Source organism: Rhagoletis pomonella, unplaced genomic scaffold (assembly GCF_013731165.1).
Source record: "Rhagoletis pomonella isolate Grant_MI unplaced genomic scaffold, Rhpom_1.0 Rhpom_scaffold_00003, whole genome shotgun sequence".
In the NCBI taxonomy this organism is placed as follows: Eukaryota; Metazoa; Arthropoda; class Insecta; order Diptera; family Tephritidae; genus Rhagoletis; species Rhagoletis pomonella.
The window spans coordinates 78,789,584-78,808,205 of record NW_023458557.1 but is presented as its reverse complement, the minus strand read 5'-3'; the positions used below and the strand labels follow the sequence as shown (position 1 = coordinate 78,808,205).

At 38.6% G+C, this 18,622-nt stretch overlaps 1 protein-coding gene and 1 long non-coding RNA gene across 2 annotated transcripts; one reads left to right on the top strand and one right to left on the bottom strand.

Moving 5' to 3' along the window:
• Positions 1 to 3,071: 3,071 nt before the first annotated feature.
• Positions 3,072 to 7,006, bottom strand: LOC118735596 (elongation factor 2). Its single transcript, XM_036465429.1, has 6 exons — positions 6,988 to 7,006; positions 6,471 to 6,584; positions 6,218 to 6,318; positions 5,619 to 6,146; positions 4,489 to 5,185; positions 3,072 to 4,297 (listed from the first exon to the last, which is right to left on the bottom strand). The coding sequence occupies exons 1-6, from the start codon at positions 6,988 to 6,990 to the stop codon at positions 3,206 to 3,208; spliced, it is 2,535 nt and encodes an 844-aa protein (XP_036321322.1). The 5' UTR covers positions 6,991 to 7,006; the 3' UTR covers positions 3,072 to 3,205.
• Positions 7,007 to 13,285: 6,279 nt separating this feature from the next.
• LOC118735594 lies at positions 13,286 to 17,558 on the top strand. The gene is made up of 3 exons (XR_004992615.1): positions 13,286 to 14,214; positions 14,399 to 14,745; positions 17,168 to 17,558. It is a non-coding gene; the product is annotated as an uncharacterized LOC118735594 (long non-coding RNA).
• The last annotated feature ends 1,064 nt before the right edge of the window (positions 17,559 to 18,622 follow it).

Genomic DNA, 18,622 nt, shown 5'->3' with positions numbered 1-18,622 from the left:
GGTGATGATGATTAGATTCCGATTACGACATCCAGTGGAGCGTTGTAGCGGCTTACTTGGTCCTGCCTAGATCGGCTTGACGACAATGATTGAGGGACGTTGGTGCTATAATGGTCCAGAGGTTGTTTTATTAACCTCTGGACTTCCTGCGTAATTTCGTATATATGAATTCTGACGTACCTAGGCGAGGGCTCTGCAGCAAGCAGTAGCTGCTTACATAGCATAGTATGGCGGCTCGTGAAGCGGATAATTTTTACCTTGGTGGTGCTGTGTCGACATCAGAAGGCATCTCGTGATGGTCCGGAGTGCCGTGTTTTGGCAGGTATGTGATTTCATCCACTGCGTCCTGCTAGTTCCTGGCGATTATACGGGCGTTGCATGGTTCAGAACCGGTTGGGCAATTAAATTGTATCTTACCAACTACGTTTCTTTGTTTTTGCCACAGGTGCGGGTGTCTAGCGACTTCAGGATCTTGTTGCGACTCTGTACTCTAACAAAAGCGGCAATCCTGCAGTGCTGATTAAAATTTACAAGACTGTTGCAACTTCTAAATTGATAAAACGTTGCTAGAAATTGCCATCGGGATGGGGTTTCGGGGCATTTAGTCAGACATCTTTCGTCCACGTGGTAAATAGGGCTGCCAAGGATTTCGTAGGGGAGAGGGTTAGGCTCCTTGCAGTGAAGAAGCGAGAAAGTTCGAAGAGGTAGCGTTTACTTTCGAGCACAAGTCATCAATTCCATTCCCTGGCGCCATTATCGAGCAGCCGTCAGCATAAGAGATCATGAAGACGGCGGTTGAGGGTAAGTGGTAAAATCGGATCTCAATTACTACTTCTTGCCACAGTTTGTATGGGGATTTGCCAATGTGAAGGGTCCCAGTCTATGAAAGATTGAAAGATACAACACAAGTGCAGCAGGTTCTAGCAGCTGGAACTTATTTCAATGGGTATTCAAAGTAGACGCTACGTTGTTGTTGTTGTAGCGGCTACAACAACCCCGCCCAGGTCGGTTGGTATCTCAGTCGTTGTCGTCAAGTTCCACTAACGGCAGCCCTAGGAAGCGTGCAGCTTCTGCGGGGTTGGTCCACAGGGACAAGGCCGTCAGGGTTGTCGGGTTTTCCGGGCATGCGAAGAGATGTTTCGAGTCATGTGGGGTCTCTCCGCATGCTGGACACTCATTTGGCACATCCTCATTCAATCTACTCAGGTACGAGTTTAACCTGCTGCAGTAGCCGGAGCGAAGTTGTGCAAGTGTCGTTCGCGTCTCCCGAGGCAGATGAAGCTCCGTCTCGTCTGTGTCCGGGGGCGGTATGCCTAGAACGGCATTCACAGGTCTAGTCTGACGTGCCTAGGCGAGGGCTCCTCTGCAAGCAGCTGTCTGTTTGGGTGGCCACTTCTGTGGCTCCCGACCAGGAACTGCTTGCAGAGCATGATGTGCTCCTTTACGGGGAGCATTTGCGCCTCGCCGTGAAGATGGTGTTCGGGCGACATCAGGAGGCATCCTGTCGCTGTCCTGAGTGCGGTGTTCTGTGCAGTCTGTAGCTTCGTCCACTGCGTCCTACTAGTCCCCGGCGACCACACTGGCGCTGCGTAGTTCAAAACCGGCCGGCCTATTGCCTTGTATGTTGCCAGCAACGTTTCTTTGTCTTTGCCCCAAGTACTGCCGGCTAGCGACTTGAGGACCTTGTTGCGGCTCTGTACTCTATTGACAATAGCGGTTGTGTGCGCAGAGAAGGAGAGCAGGCTGTCGAATGCTACTCCGAGTATTTTGGGGTTATTCACCGTCGGAATTGGTGTGTCATCGACGTGAATTCCCAGCGGTAGCCTGACCTCCTTCGTCCAGGTTGTGAACAGGGTCGCAGAGGATTTCGTAGGGGAGAGGGCTAGACACTTTGCAGTGAAGAAGCGAGAAAGTTCGGAGAGATACCCATTTACTTTCGAACACAGGTCATCAATTCCATTCCCAGCCGCCATGATCGAGCAATCGTCGTCGTAAGAGACAATCGAGACTCCCTCTGGTGGTTGAGCGAGCTTTGAAATGTAAAAGTTAACTTTTAGACGCTACGTTCGTCACTATTAGCATTCAGTGATAGAATTTTCGTAAATTACACGAAAACTCGAACTACGATGGATTTTGCGATAGCCCTGAATATCTTACCTGGGTTTAATGAACGTTGTTATCCCAATAGCTCTTTGGCGCACATTGGCTAAAAGTAGTTACACTCTCCATGAAGTCTTTGAAAATGCTTTAAATCGGTGACGGGCACTGCCTTGCCCGCGTGCAAAGCTCTTTTTAGCTTTCTATACATTTTGTATAGGCGCGTGCAGAATTAAAGCTCTCTCTGCCTATCGGTGATTTGAAGCAGATCCGTCACCGCTTTAAATCATGTACATAAATGTCTTCAAATCTGAACCAGTGTGGGTCGCACTGATTATTGATAATCGCTTCATCCGGCCTAGAGGGAAGCGCCTAAGAAATATGCAACATCTTCATGGAAGCATTACCTATATTTCACATAGCCAATTTATTTGTGTACCTCTTTTAAGTTTTTATCTTGCATAGTTTTAGGCAAATCTCTAATTTGACAATTTTAGGCATTTATAGCACAAGCACAAAAACTTTAAAATCTCTTTCTCCAAGCATTCGAGTCAAGTTTTTAAAACCATTTATCATTCCCAATTTATTTGCATTCTCTCCTACCCAAATCGTAATTACCTTTTTCTGCACCTCTGTACGGCATCATCTTTTCCCAGTTTTGAAATATTCACAATTTAAAACAAACACCGCGATTGTACTAAAAATTAATCACAGATACAGCAGATATTGAAAATGCACCAATGCCCAATGCTCAGCAAACATAATTCAAGGCAATAAGCAAAAACTAAAACGCAAAGAAAATCAAGAAAAGGAAAAGCGAGTCAATATTGAGTCACTTATTAAAATTAATTAAAATAAAGTAAACAATTTATGTAGTACATCAAATTAATCGCTTACACAAATAATAAATTGCGTCCGATTAACAGCAGTAGTACATTCCATGTGCCTCAAATTCAAATTATGAAAAATATATGTAGTATGTATATTTTAGGTTTATATTGTTGTAATTATGTATTTATCTTTTTTATTATTTTGTATAATTTCTCCTTGTTCTTCTCTCCATCTGCGCCGGTACATCAACAAACACACACTAAACTTCTCGAAGCGCTTACAATTTATCGAGGTATTGGGACAAGTCAGGGAGACCCTCCTTCAAACCCTTACGCTTACGTGTATCTTGCACAATCTGGTATGGTTTGCTGCTAGGTTCGCAGGGGTCACCAGGCAACACTTGCCAATGGTCGAACACACATTGTGGGAAAGCTTGGCCACCGGTGTTGGAACGCAAATCGGCGGTGAAACCGAACGACTCGTTTACGGGCAAGTAGGCTTTGACAACGAACATAGGTGTGCCTACGACTTGAGCTTCCTCGAATACGTGACCACGACGCCTGTTCAGTACACCGTAGATGCCACCGACAGCAACCTCAGGGCACTGAATTTCACACAAGTAAACGGGTTCCATCAAACGTGGGCCAGCAGTAATGGCTGCAGCGTACAAGCAACGACGTGTTGTTGGAATGATTTGGCCACCACCACGATGGATAGCATCAGCGTGCAACGTCACATCATAGATGTTGAAGCGAACACCACGCAGGTTCTCCTCAGCCATGATACCTTCTTTGGTGGCCCACTGGAAACCAGCAACAACGGAATCCTTGATTTCGTTCAAGTACTGTACAGATTTGGTACAATCCAGAATGAAGTTGGGCCCAGTGCCGTCGGGACCGAAACACCAGATCTTACGGGCTTCTGTCACATCATAATCGTATTTCTCAGCTAAGTAACGGGCACGAAGTTTGAAATCGTCCTTCGAGCTCACATCACCGTTATCAATGTCCTCTGGCAAACCATCAGGCATGGGTAAAGCTTTCATCATCAGACGATTGTGCTTGTTGGGCGATTTGGACAAGCACATTTGGTTCGATTCCTCGAATACGGTTTCACGGTAAGATACAACAGGGTCGGACTTCTTCAATGGAATGCAAGCGTGATCTTCTTCCAAATCCTTCAAGCAAATTTCCAAGTGCAATTCTCCGGCGCCAGCAATGATATGCTCACCAGATTCTTCAATAATACATTGTACCATAGGATCGGACTTGGCCAAACGCTTGAGACCTTCCACCAATTTGGGCAAATCGGCGGGATTCTTGGGCTCGACGGCAACACGCACCACAGGCGACACGGAGAATTTCATCACCTTAAAAGCAAATCAAAATTAAATTATAATTTTACTTGTAAAATATTGTAAAGCTACATATGCTTTTAGATTAATAAGTTCAGGAGACAATTATCTTTCATAAGTGTTTCAGTACAGGTCTGTGTTAGGTATCATCATAAAATACTATCAAAAGTTTTTTTTTTACATATTTTGCAGCGCATGGTACTCACCTTCATGTTGTGGGCATCCTTGAATGTGGTAATAGTACCGGTCTTCACCAAGAATTGATCAACACCGACGAGACCGCAAATGTTGCCGGAAGGCACATCTTCGATGGCTTCTACATAACGACCCATCATCAAAATTGTACGCTGGATGGCCTTTTCGTACAAATCTTCCTTCTTGCCGGGGACATAGTTGGGGCCCATGATGCGGCACTTCTGGCCAGTAGCCACTTTACCAGAGAACACACGACCGAAAGCGTAGAAACGTCCTTTATCGGACGTCGGTACCATTTTCGAAATGTACATCATCAATGGTCCATCAGCATCGCAGTTCTTCACAGCGATGGCAGCCTCATCGTCATGTGGACCCTCGTACAACATTTCCATACGGTATCTCTGGGCGACCACAGGTGAAGGCAAGTGAATGGCAATCATCTGAAGCAAAGCTTCACCAGCTGGCAGCCATGTGCGCATAACGACCTTCAGCAAGGCTTTGCCGTCCTTGTCCTTATCTTCGTGTTTGATGGCAACACCGATCTTTTCCAACAATGTGCCAATTTCTTCCTTCTTGTAGTTCATGATGGCATCGAACACTTTGTAGATGGGGTCCAAGATGTACATGCAGAAGGAACGTTTGTTATCAGCTTCCTTTTGTTTCTGCCATTTCTTGGTCTTGGCATTGAAGAAGTTCTCACCCCACAAACTGAATTTAAGAAAAGTATAATTTTCAATTAAAATCTTTTAACTGATTAGGGTTGTGTATGTGTATGTAATTTATTCCCGAAAGTACACCACACCCTATTTTCGCGATTCTTAAGCGTTAGTAATATATGTCTCGACAAATCTTCAGCATATTCCGATTGAACATTAAGAAAGAGGTTCCAGAACAGCGTTACAAAGCGTCGATATCGGTGCCGCTGAAACAGCAGACCGGTTTAATCTGCTTTTATTGTAGATGCACTTGTCGCACGGTCAATAGAAATATACCCACTAGGATTTCTCCAAACTGGGCATACTTCTTGCGTGCAACACATACTGTGCTAAAAGCATTTCTTAAATCTATTTCCATAAACCACTTGTAAATTTTAAAATTAAAATTAAAAAAATCAAAAGATTTGCATGCGTTTTGAACTTACCGGTTCATTAGCTTGACGACATCGATCTTGAATTTCTCAGAGTACATTTCGGAGAACTGCTTAAGGGTGAAAGCCCAACCGTGCAGACCTGAACCGAAACCGACAGAACCCTTTGAGGGGTCCACACGCACTTCACCCATTGGCCCACTATCATCGTTGTAGGTAGCAATAATGACGTTTACGTTTTCAACAATACGCTGGAAAGTTTGGTATAATTCTTCAGCTTCCAATTGCAATTCAAGCAAAGCACGGTCCATCTTGTTCATGAACAAGATTGGCTTAATACGTTCAGCGATAGCTTGACGCAACACAGTCTCTGTTTGTACACACACACCAGACACACAATCGACGACGACCAAAGCACCGTCAGTTACACGAAGAGCAGCTGTTACTTCTGAGGAGAAATCGACGTGACCGGGTGAATCGATCAAATTAATCAAGAAACCCTTGCATTCCTTTTCACGCTGATCGACGTGGGTGATGAAGACAAGATCCTTGTCTTCAACTTCGAAGTACATCGAGATGGCACTGGAGGTTTAGGAATACGTATTTTTTTACAACAAGTCAAACCTATACACAAAATATAGAAAATAACTTACGTTGACTTGATGGTAATGCAACGCTCTTGTTCATCCTTACGGGTGTCAGTGAAACGAGTTTCACCAGCCTTGGCACCAGCAATGATACCAGCCTTCGACACCTGCGGAAAAGTGTATAGGTAAACAAAGCGATTAGATCAAGTTGTGAAATGCATAAGATTCTACTCGCTGCTAACGTCACTCGACCCGAACAGCGAAAAATGTATGTGAGTCAGTGAGAATCTAGGTTATGAAAGGATTATTTACTACTTACCAAGGAATCAGTCAAGGTGGATTTGCCATGATCGACGTGAGCAATGACGGACATGTTGCGGACATTACGCTTCTTGTCCATCAAAGCACGGATTTCGTCGACAGTAAAGTTGACCTACACATCCATATGCACGAATCCATCACGCCATCAGCGCACGCAATATAAAAGAAGCATCACAGGGAAAATACATGCGAATGTTAGTTTAAGTAGAGGCTATGATATTTTCATGCTTGGAAAACAGAATTATCGACAAGGAAATTGAAAATTTTGCCCTTGAGATATTCCTTTTTTTTATGAAATTGCATACGTCACTCAATTGAACGAATAGCTCTTCGGTGCCTCGTACATGCAGGCGAATAATCGACCTTCGCCATTATGCAGCACCACAGATTTCGATTAAATTCAAGGCGGATTTACATAATCATTCGCACGATTTGTCACAAGATAAACCAATAATTTTATTCCCTAAGGCGAACACTTTCTGTTTTCCTATAGCTTTTTAATATTTTTTACATACCATTTTGGATGTTTAATGATTTTTCTGACCAACTTTTTCAAACACTACACGCCTCGATTCGTGTACTTGGCAAAAAGAACGAAGAACGAATCCACCACCTACGGCTCGGTCACCTATCAAATTCAACACATTTTCGGAGCTAAGGCATTGCCAGCCCAAATTTTTTGCAGCGTTGCATTAGAGTGCATTAAAGAGTAGTTTCTTTTTAACCTTGGCAATTTATCTATTTGAATCACTATCCTAAAAGCGTATAATGAAGTTAATTATCTTCTATAAATGATAACCGTTTGACGAAGATTTCAATTTGATTGTTAAGCCATGTTAGCTGATGTTCATTTTCACAGTTCGCATAAACCCGGCAACCTCTAAGTGTATGTTGAATTTGAAACTGCTTTCCAAACGCTTACATGCATGGTTGCAATTTCCTTCGGGACATGAATACAACCAAGACCAAGATGTATTAAACAAGAGGGGTCTTCATCAAAAGTGATAAACTCTTGATAATTGCTTGCCAAATTTTCATTTTTGTATTTCTCAAAAATACATAAATGCACGCCAACACATTTGTTTGCATGCATTTTTTGATGTGGCATTTTAGGCGGCAAACTGTCAAAGAGCTGAAAAAGAAAACACAAAACAAAATGTTAATTAAGTTAACGTGTTGAGTAATCATTGATGATTTCTTATGGTAAGTTTAAATTAAGTTAAGTTTAGAAATGCATGTACTCGGCTCGAAATTTCAGGGCGAGACGATAACGCAACTATGATTGGACGACAAGTGTGCAGATAGCCTAACTGAGCCTTTATGCAATTATTTACCAAGGTACGTTCGTGAAAGAATGCGGACAAATTGATAAATTTAAGCAATTTATCCCTTTATCACTTTAGATGAGGACCCCTAATAATTTACAGGTTGTAGCAATCATACCAAAACCACATTTACCGTTGGTATGAACACGATGTGTCAACAACAGCTTCTTTATGTATTCATATTCGTATGTATATGTATACCTTGCATACCAGGATTTCAGAGTATTCTAAATGGTTTAAGAATTTTTTCATGAATTTTCTTTAAGAAATTGTACAGAAATTTCTTCACTAGTTCTTGTCAACTGCTTCATATGCTTATAATAAACTTTCGATACTTTTAAAGATTTAGGGAGCATTTGTTTGCAGGGCATATAATTACGTGGATGTGTATGTATACGCGGATATGTAGGCAAAGCAAAACAGGCGATAATTTGACATAACCGTGCTCTTAAGAAGAAGTATGGCTTTTATCGCTACCACCCAAGGCATATTCCATGAACCAAAAATACAAGATCGCGACTTCTTCTTAGTAGCCCGTTATAATCGCATTTAGGAAAAAAGTTGGGCGACTTTGACATTAGCCGTTTATTTACATTTGGTCGTTGTTTACAATTTGGTGGTGGCTTTTTACTGCAATTTTCTAAATTTAATAATTTAACAGAACGGCATGATTTATAGAAGAATTTGCATAATAATAATGATTATTCATGCGTTCAACAATTACGCGTTTTTTTTTTGTTCTCTTCGTTGTTTACTTCTTACAACAAAGATGGCGTCGAGATTTCAACAGCTAGAAAATAACCTTTTTCTTTCTTTCCTTAAGGCGTCATCTTGTGTCTTTCGTTCATGGCATATTCAATAAGGTAGAAGTGACAACTGGCTCCAACTCTCTCGTAGTTAGTTATAATGTCAAAAAACTGTAAACAAACAAATTATCCCTTTGAGGTGCGAGTGCTATGTTTGCTACAAATTAGCATCAGTATAAATGCAAACATATGTATGTATACAAATTTTAAGAATTACTTCAATATCATCTTCAAAGAATTTTAATTGCATTCGCATCTTACATGTACATATTCATATAGACAGAAACGAATACCTGATAAAGGAAGCCACGAAAAAAAAAATTAAAGAAACTTTTTATGAAATTGTTTTAAGTATTTTTTATTTTTATTCGCCCAATGTTTTTGAGCGTTTAGTTTCCTACTTAAATATTTAATTCTAAAAATCATCCGGCACTTATAAAAAAAATAATATAATGTTTTCTTCTACGTGCGTATGTATGTATATTAGTGTAAATCTAGGTCCTGACGTGTTTATGTGAGCATAATTTTGTAAGAAAATACCCATTTCTTGCAGGCTTGCTCAGTTTGCGTCTGGGCATCAACAGATGATATCGTCACTTCTGAACTTTCGTGTGCTTCAGGTATTTCAGGCACAGGAACCTCCCAGGGCATGGGAACTGCACCTGAGTATAAACGCCTGCGCTTAAAAATATTTACCTGCAATGCGCAAGTAGCAAAATTACTCGCGCTGAAATGATTTTCGCAGACACGGTAAATTTGATGCGCACTTCAGTGTTGCCGAAGGGCCGAAATTTCTATACTAAAATTTATGATAAAATAATCAAAAAGATTAAAAAAATAATACGCGAATAAAATTAATGAATTTCTTCCACTAACTGTATTGATTTAAGTTTTCTCCTAATTTTTGGCATTTTTAATTGTATTTTAACCAAGAGTGATAGAGACAAGATGGCGGGATGTTATGGAAAATACTACGAAACAAAAATTGCTTCACAAAATCCTGGTTGACCTATCAAACAGTCACTTTACGCACCTATTTACACCTTTCCACAAAGCATGATTTAATAATTAAAGGTTTGCTGATTATTGACATTAAGTTTCGGCACTCCCTTAGCTCCCTTACAAAAGCTTTGCACACACACACGAACCAACACACAGTGTCTTGCTAAGGGAGACGATTTTGTCAAGAGGGAGCGAGAAAACTGCTTTTTGAGCAACCCTTTTATTATTGAATCATGTCCACAAAGGGGTGTTCCAATAAAAGCCCAGTAAACTTACAAGTTTTACACGGCTTAAGACTTTACGACTTTAACGGAATCCCCTAAATATGTATATTTCATCAAAGACTATCGATAGTGGCCAACGACCATTCGATATTGCAAAAAAAAGGAACCATTCGAAGGTATCCATAGTACCATGGATAGTTTTTCAGCTCTAGTATTTATAAAATTTAGTACTTGCCGATTTGTTATATCCACACACAGGCCCACACACACAGCGTTGCCAGGTTGACGTTTTTAACGTCATTTGGACGTTTTTTGTATCCTGTTGACGTTTGGACGTTTTTCGTGTAAAGAATTGCGTTTTTTAACTTCCCTGTAATTTTTCTCTATGCACAATATATTCAATGTATAGCGTACTATTTGCTTGTAGAGTAAGTACTTACGCTCACACTTTCGGCAAATTTGTAGTAGAACTGATTTTGAATTATTTTCTTAATAAATCTTTACAAGCTTTGTTTTTTGCAGCAGGTGCCTCAAAATATTATTATTCCTGGACTAAGGATCCCGCGTTCAAAGGTTGGTTGTGTTAACACTTGAGGTTAAGAGGCTTATTGCAATGTTTGCAATTGCATATTAAAAGCTGCAGTAGCACAAAAAGTCAGAAAAATGTAGGCGACTTTTTAAGACTTCATTGAAAATGTAATGAACGCAAAACCGGCTGAAATATTGCTATGTTCCTTCTTGACAGAACGTAACTTAGCATCTTCTACAACAAGAAAAAAAATTATTAAAAATTAACGCCATTCTTTAGCAACTTAAAACTTACACATTATTACCCTGAAATTTAATGCGCTATCAAACTGCATATACAAAGAATTCTAAAAAAACTGAATAAAAAGTTGAAATTCTAGCTGAAATTTTCCAGATTTTTCATAATTTTTGCACAAAGTTTGAAATGTGGATTTATATTGTGTTTGTTATATAATGTGCTAGGCTTTTATGGAAAAATAATAAACATTAAATAAACAAAAGAAAAGCATCCAACATCGATCAAAATGTTGATGGCTTAATCAGCTGATCACAATGTATGTATAAAATGATTTTTATATTAACGATCTCAAAACAGTTTACAAATTGTTGTCAACAGTTGCTGCTTGAGCTCATCTGCTCTTTTGTCAGAGTACCAGGCCACTTGCTCACTTTGTGAATACCACTAATGAATTTTAAATGTGCTCTCTCGAAATGACATTTTAATATACCTTAGGTACATATGTATCTTTGTATACAATAAAAGTTTAATAAGAACAATTCTGTGTGCATACATGGAAAAGGCGTTTTTGGGTAGGAAATGACGTTTTTTCAGACCAAGAGGGACGTTTTCTCATGCCGAAGACCTGGAAACACTGCACACACACACAAAGTTCTACGAGGTGCAATCCCAAGTGATGACGAATGTAATCTGAAAAAAAACCTAAAATTTACATTAGGTTTGTATAGTAACTTCTCCAGTAAAACATTGCAGCGAGAACGTAGAAGCAAAATAGAGCGTAAAATTGAGAAGAAGAGAAAACTAGCAGAAAAAGTTACTGAACGCAAAACTAGTTAAAACTTGCAAGTGAATAGTTGTTGCACCCTTTTGATATTCTGCTGTAAACATTTTACTATTTATAAATCAGTTTTAAACTCTTTGCTTTAAGCTCGTCGGCGATTTCAAGCATCCGTTGTTGGTTACCCCAGCAACGAGTACATGTGTGAGTGTCGGGTTGAATGTCGGGTGCTTGAAGCTTGCCCGGCGACACTCAAGCATAAAGCGTCAACACCATTTGCAATAAAATTTCGTAGTGGGCGGACGTAAACATGTCTTCATCGGATGACGATTTTTTGCTACTTGCCACTGCAGTAGTTTTATTAGAAAAAAAGAAAGACTAAAAAGAAAAAGTTGTGGATGAAAAGTTTATATACAAAACGTCAACCGCAAACGCAAACGTAAAATCTTTATCTTCCGCGAACTTGCTCATTTTACATATCACAACAAACTAACACACTAATGCTTGTCAACGCTTTGCGCCACTATCAAACAGACAGCTTGTCAAGCGGTCGCGTTGATGGAAAATCAAAAATGTTTGATTTTCCATCAACACGAGCCGACAACAAGTACGTGTGACACGACGATCTCCGATTGCCTCGGTTGCTGGGGTAACCAACAACGGATGCTTGAAATCGCCGACGAGCTTTACACACAAGCTTTTACACAGTCTAGTACATCATTAATATTTTGATTTCCACTCATTTCACTTTTGTTTGTGCTAAACCAATTCAACAAATGGCGGCTTTTGACATTTATTCTTCTTCTTCTTCTGCTAACTAATTTCTGCTAGTAAAAATTTTACTAGCAAAAATTGCAGCTCTCCCGTGTTGTTACGCTCTCAATTCAGTGCTCTCTGGCAAATTTTTTGGGTTATCATCAGGCATGGGCAGATAACGAGCACACGCTCAAAGAGCGTAAACATCGCGTGTACGCAACTGACTATTGGTTACTATACAAACCTATTAGGAGTGTTCCTTATCTCCCAGAAATAGTCAGAAAAAGTCCGAAGTAGTCAGATTTAGTCCAAAAAGCGTTCCTTAACTCGGAAATTACAGCAAAAATGAGAGAGCAACACTCAGGGACAGTCCGAAGTAGTCAGACTTAGTCAGAAGAATTTTTTCTGGCAAAATCTTGAAAAGTGTCAGACTCAACTGAATTTAAATTAACGGAAATTAAAGAATACGCAAAAAGTGAGAATAATCTAAAAAGTGAATTGGAATTGGGAGGCAAAAAATAATCGATATAATAAGGTCGGTGTTATGCAGAACTTTTGTTTGGCAAACTGCGTGCAATTGTTGTTGCAGCAAACTCGGAGAGAGCGAGTTTGGCGAACCTCTCACAGCAAACTAATTTTGTTTGGTCAAACTGCAGCAAATTCGGTGTTGTCATATACAAAAATTTTAAATTTTGCGCGTTATGTACATCTGAAATTCTCATTTCGTGTTGGCAATAGCCAAGAAAACCATAATGAACGTGCAACCCTGTGCCAAACTCGACATAACCACCTCCGAGCAAACTAAGCAGCCGCCATTTAATTTGGCAAACAAAAGTTTGTCTGCATAACACCGACCTTAGTGTTTATTGCGCTTGTGCTTGTGTGAATGTGTTTTGTACTACATTTCCATTCTTATTTGACGTTAGTTTTGTTGTTGCCATTCTTTGGACTAAAAATGTGGTTTCTTGCGTTCCTTTACTTTTCCTGTTATTCTCTTTTAGTGCGCGCATTTTCCTTACGCTCAGGCATTTTGACACTTTTCAGATTTTAGTCCAAAAAGATAAGGAATGAACCTATTATTTTCACTACTGCGTGTGTAGGGCCTTTAATCCGGGTAAAGGTCATCTTTGACATCTTTCGTCAAGTGCTCCGATTCGAAGCCTATTGCTTGCTGGGTGCAATGTGACAATCAAGTTGAAAAGGAAGCAAGAATTAAGAAGACAGCAGAATTAGTTTGAATTTACATAATATTCCGACATCTTCTAGTTAAAAGCAAAAAACAAGGAAAATTGTTTTATTTCATTTCGCTCCCAGCCATCGCAACATATTCCGGTCGAATTCAAAATTGCAACTTTCAGATTTTCAACGATATAGAGAAATCGAAATTCCCTTTTAAGTGCAAAGAAAAAGACAAAAAAGTTAAAAAAAAAAACGAGAGCAAGAGGACGGCAAAAATTACAAATGTTGAAAAGAAAACTTTTGTAGAAAGAGAAGTGCGTAAGTGAAGTGCAAAATAATCGAGAAATAACTAGACGAGGAATAATAGAACAGCCACAATAAAATCAAAAACTTAATTTTAGAAAAGGAGAATTGTGAAAGAAAAAACCAAATCGCCCAAAACATATTTCGATTCTCCAATAGCGAAAAAGAAAGCAGAAGCTAAAACACAGAAACAAAATCTTAAGCCAGCGAAGCTGCTGGTGATCACTGAAGAAACAAAAAAAAAAAAACAACCAAACAACCAACGCGGCAGAGATTTGCTACCAAAGGTAGAAAAGAAGTGAAGGAGAACCAGCTTAACGAAGAAGCAACAGTGGTCGTGGTGGAAATGCTGGAGCAGAGCACTCCCACAGCAGCGGACCACTTTAGACAGCATTACCAAATATTTTGCTAAATTTTGTTACCCACGACTAGACCAACCTAAAAAAAATAGCAAAAAACCTCACGGTTTTGCTACGATCCCAAATTAGATTACATGCAAAGGCAGTGCATTTAATTAATACGAAAATTGTTTTTTTGTTTTTGGTATCGGCGTTTGGAAGTAGCATGAGCGTAGCGTGCAAACAACTGCACTGAGTCAAACAGGTGAGTAAAAAATGGCACTTTTAAAGAAAAACACATGTTAATGTCGAAAATAGGGATTGGAAATTTGCCAGCAATGCAATAGTAAAGCTAAGCATATTCAAAAAATGCGTCTATTAGTTTATATCAACTTGTATATTTTTCCATGTAGTTACGCTATCTTTTAATTTTTCGCTATATCACGCAGAATTTAATTGGAACTGCATCAGAATTAGTCAAACATTTGTTGCCACCAGCGCCATTACAGTCTCATCTGCCACACTGTTATCATTGGTCAACGAAAAAGTTGGTGTACATCGCTTCCCGCAAACACCGCCATCGGCAACTGTATCAGTATCAGCATCGTTGCTCTTAAACAAATCATCAACAACAACAACCGTCGCACGCACCTGGCGGACATATCCGCAAACGTTTACCAAGGCATTACGCACTACAACTCGACGCTCTGTGGCACCGCCATCCAAACGTGCCGCCACCGCTGCTGCTGCGAAAGCTGCAGCTAACAATACTGCAGCCACCATGGCTTGGACAGAGGTGAGTACTATGATTAAATGAATTGTGTGCTAACGACAGCTATGGTCAGAGATTTTGCACCAAAATTAAAAATGATATTGTTTGTAACTTATGTTTATTTATTTATTTTTAATAATATTCATTTAAAATATAATTCAATCTGTTACCGAAACCACATAACTGAAAGTTGCAAAACTTGCGCTAATTTCAAAAAAATTACTAAAATTTCTAAAAATTGTCATCAAAATTTTAAAATTTTTTAGCTAATTTTCGGGTATGCAGTTTTGCAGCCGATTCAATTTTAGTCTAATAAAGTGCAAATTTCAAGTCGCTAAAAAGTACCGTTGATTTTTTAAAACTTCTTGTGGAGGGTGCTTTTTCATTTTCTTCCATATAAAAATAGATTTTTATAATTTTTGGTGCTAAATCATTAACCATATCTGTATGTATTTATTCATATCTTTAGCTTGAATCAGTGTTAAGGTAGAAAATATTTAAATCTATGGGATTTACAGAAATTTGTAACATAGATAATTATGGATGTGAATACTAGAAGCAATTGGAATTAGAAAAAATCTATAAAGCAGTTAAATTTTTATTTTTTGATTTTTTTTTTAATTGTATGTATTAAGGAAAATCTAGAAAATGTCTATAATCATATTTGCATAGTAGAAAGAAAGATTCTTGTAGTGTCGATACGAAATGTAAATAGAAAATACCCAATTTTTGTTTGTTCAAAGATCGTTAAATAAACATTTCCACACCCAAAGAGATAGTATATAAGGCGCATATGAATAAAAATATTGTGTAATTCGAATAGCCGATTAATGTGTGAGTCAAATGCTTATCATATCAAGTAATTTTATCAATACGCTTGAGTTGAATTAGAAAAAAAATGCCAGTAATTAGTTGATTCCGCAGCCTTTACAAGGTTGAATGGTGTTTTGCTGGGAACTTAATAAAATTAAACGTAAAATTTTCTTATAAGATGCACATCAAAGAAGTTTGGTTTTCATTTAACTCCAATTCAAAGAGCAAGGTAACTGAAATTAAAAGCAATTATAGAACTAATGATGTGTATTTGATAGAGCCTCTGCCTAACTGAAGTTGAGTAATAGTCATACAACTTTTATTATGTCTACCTTTTGTGAATGCATGTGTATTACGCTTCTTTAATTTCTTTTTCGGTTCTCATTGAATTTCGGTCAATGAAATTTTGGAAAAATAAACAATTCCGCTGGTGGTCCAACCCATAATTGTGTTGCAATAATTGCAGTTACTTTTCCGGCACAGCTGCGTGCTTGAGTGTCTACCCACGAAGAAAAAAATATCTAAATTGAAACACACGCTGGTTCGCACTGAAATACTAAGTGTCACGTAGTAGTTTTACTAGCTGAGAGTGATCGCTTGCCAAAGTCTTGCTCGTGCTTTAGATTCACAAGCAGCGCGGAGTTCGGAAGCAGGCGCATTTACTTTCTTATGTTCTCTATTCTAGTCCTCGTTTCATTGTCTATACCGTCAGGTTAAGCTTGCGCAAACCATCACCGCACTCGGAGCGCTTTACGCTAATGCGCCACCTGTTGTTGGAGCGCGCTTCCTATGCTAGACACAATTTTACTTATGATAATGCAAGTCGTAGTCATACTTATAGTATATGAAATATTTAAAAATGGTGTTTACATACATACTTAAATGTCTATGAAATTTCGCAAATTCCAATACTCGCATAATAGCTTATTAATTATTCAGATTTGAAGCACACTTAATGTATATTAGTTAAACGAGTAAAGTGGGAGCTAATTTATTTTTCTATAGAAGAATTAACAGGTTTTCAGCTGTTTAACGCTTCATGCTGACCATCGCAAGAAGTTTTGAACATTATAACTTATATAATGGGAACAGCGCGAGGGATTGAAAGCTAGATCTCAGATCGAAATGTCTAAACCTGCAGGTTTCATAAAAACTTGTTATTAAAAGAACAATAGAAACGAGTTAAATATGGAAAATAGAAGGAAGAAGTTTCTTTATACAAAAAATATAAAACTTATTCAGCGAGAAAGCTAAACCAATAATCCTTTGTTGGGAGCATTGTATGAATTTCATGAATAATAGGTGGATTGGAACACAGAACCGGCTGCGGTGGAAAAGCACCCCCAGCCAACAGAGGAAGTTTCCCTGATTGCATCTATGTTTTTGAAAGTAAACCTTTTTTTTCTGACTTATATGTGCATATCTGTGGTCATAAGCAAAAAACGCCTAATTCGACTTAAGAAATAATTGAGTTATATTATACTGTAACTACTATTCCATGCGAATGTCAAATCGCCATCTAGCTAGCGGCCAGGCTATTTAAAAAGGTTATTAACGAAAATATTTGGTTTCCCTATAAGGCTTACATTACAATCCACATGTTTAAAACTTTTTTTTTTTTTTTCAAATTAAGGTCTTTCGACTTAAGCGGCTATTGCTTATGACCACAGATACGTATCCAAGGAACGATCCCGATTTATATCTGGCCAAGGACTGTCACTTCAACATCACTACCCAAAACTCCGAGGAATTGGTATGCTGTTGCAACAACAACAAAGGTTACAGTTCCCCATAGACACCCAAGTAACTCTAACGCTATTACAGCCTAAGTACTGTAACATATTGAACTGTTACTTTTACCGACACAAGCCCGAGCCCTCGAGCTTGTAAAATAGCTCCGCACGAAACTAATATCTTCATCACACATTAGGTCTGTTCGTCAAGCAACAAATTTGTACGAATTATCATGATTTTTATTCAAATCGCGTTCGTGCAGTGCAAAAAATTATCCATCACTCAAAAATTGAGAGCGTAAAGTGACAGTTCTCTTGGAGAGGAAAAATTCTTCCCACCAAAAACTCGCAATCTAGTAAACATATTATTGTGTGCCACATGATTGCATTTTTGTCGATGAAATTTTTTTTTTAAAAAGTTCATTAAATTTAAAAATCTATAAACTTGAGCATTTTTCTAATGAAAAAATTTAAGTAAATACTTGTTACTTAATTAATTCAGGTGATTCCAATGATTTGAAAGGTACACGGCTGAAAAAAAATGTAATCGGAACGCAATCACAACCAGAGTCGATTTAGGAAACCCGACAGATACTACGATAAGGAAATTGAAATATTTGCTTAAGTCAGAATAACATGAAATATACATGGTTTTTGTTCATCTGAAATAATTTAAAAAATACAAACATTTATTATGTTTGAAATGCAACCGTAGACCCCTACTGGCTGTGAAACTTGCAAATTCCTACAAATTTACGTTCGCGCAACTTTCTCTACTCGAGAGAAAATTTTAGAGAATTTTTATTACTCAGATATTTTGAGGAATGGATAGTTCCTGTGGGATTTTCGACGAAGGAACCTTTTTAATCGCACTTAGTTTCCTCTTTTTAAGTAACTCCATCTATGTCAAGTTAATCAGAACGACGCAGATTCATATCTGGCCAAGGACTGCCATTGGCATCATTCCCCCGAAATCTTTTGGGGAATTTGTATGATGCTACTACAACAACAGCCCGCTAAAATAACAGGGATTTGAGAAACTCGGCTTCTTATGGAAACCGGAAGTTCTGTGACTCAGCTCAGATCGGGATGGTGCAGTCTATTAAGCAGTCATCTCACATCTAAATTTGGCAAACACCTGCCCAGAATTCAGAGCGTTTTTTCATATTCCTTTCCAGAGACCCAAAATAATTATTATCCTAACATTTGGGATCAAAAAACGTCGCTTTGTTTTAAGAGACATTTTTTTTGGTCTTTGTATAATAATTATTTACGAGAAACATCTTTTTTCGTCTCGCGGGACGATTATTTTCAAATGGAAATTATTTACGTCTTTTCATAATAATTATCGGGGA

Excerpts from the sequence above, each read along its gene's own strand:
- LOC118735596 (XM_036465429.1), bottom strand. Across the intron at positions 6,319-6,470 it reads CCACCTTGACTGATTCCTTG|GTGTCGAAGGCTGGTATCAT; the intron begins GTAAGTAGTAAA and ends ACTTTTCCGCAG. Across the intron at positions 6,147-6,217 it reads TGCATTACCATCAAGTCAAC|TGCCATCTCGATGTACTTCG; the intron begins GTAAGTTATTTT and ends CTAAACCTCCAG.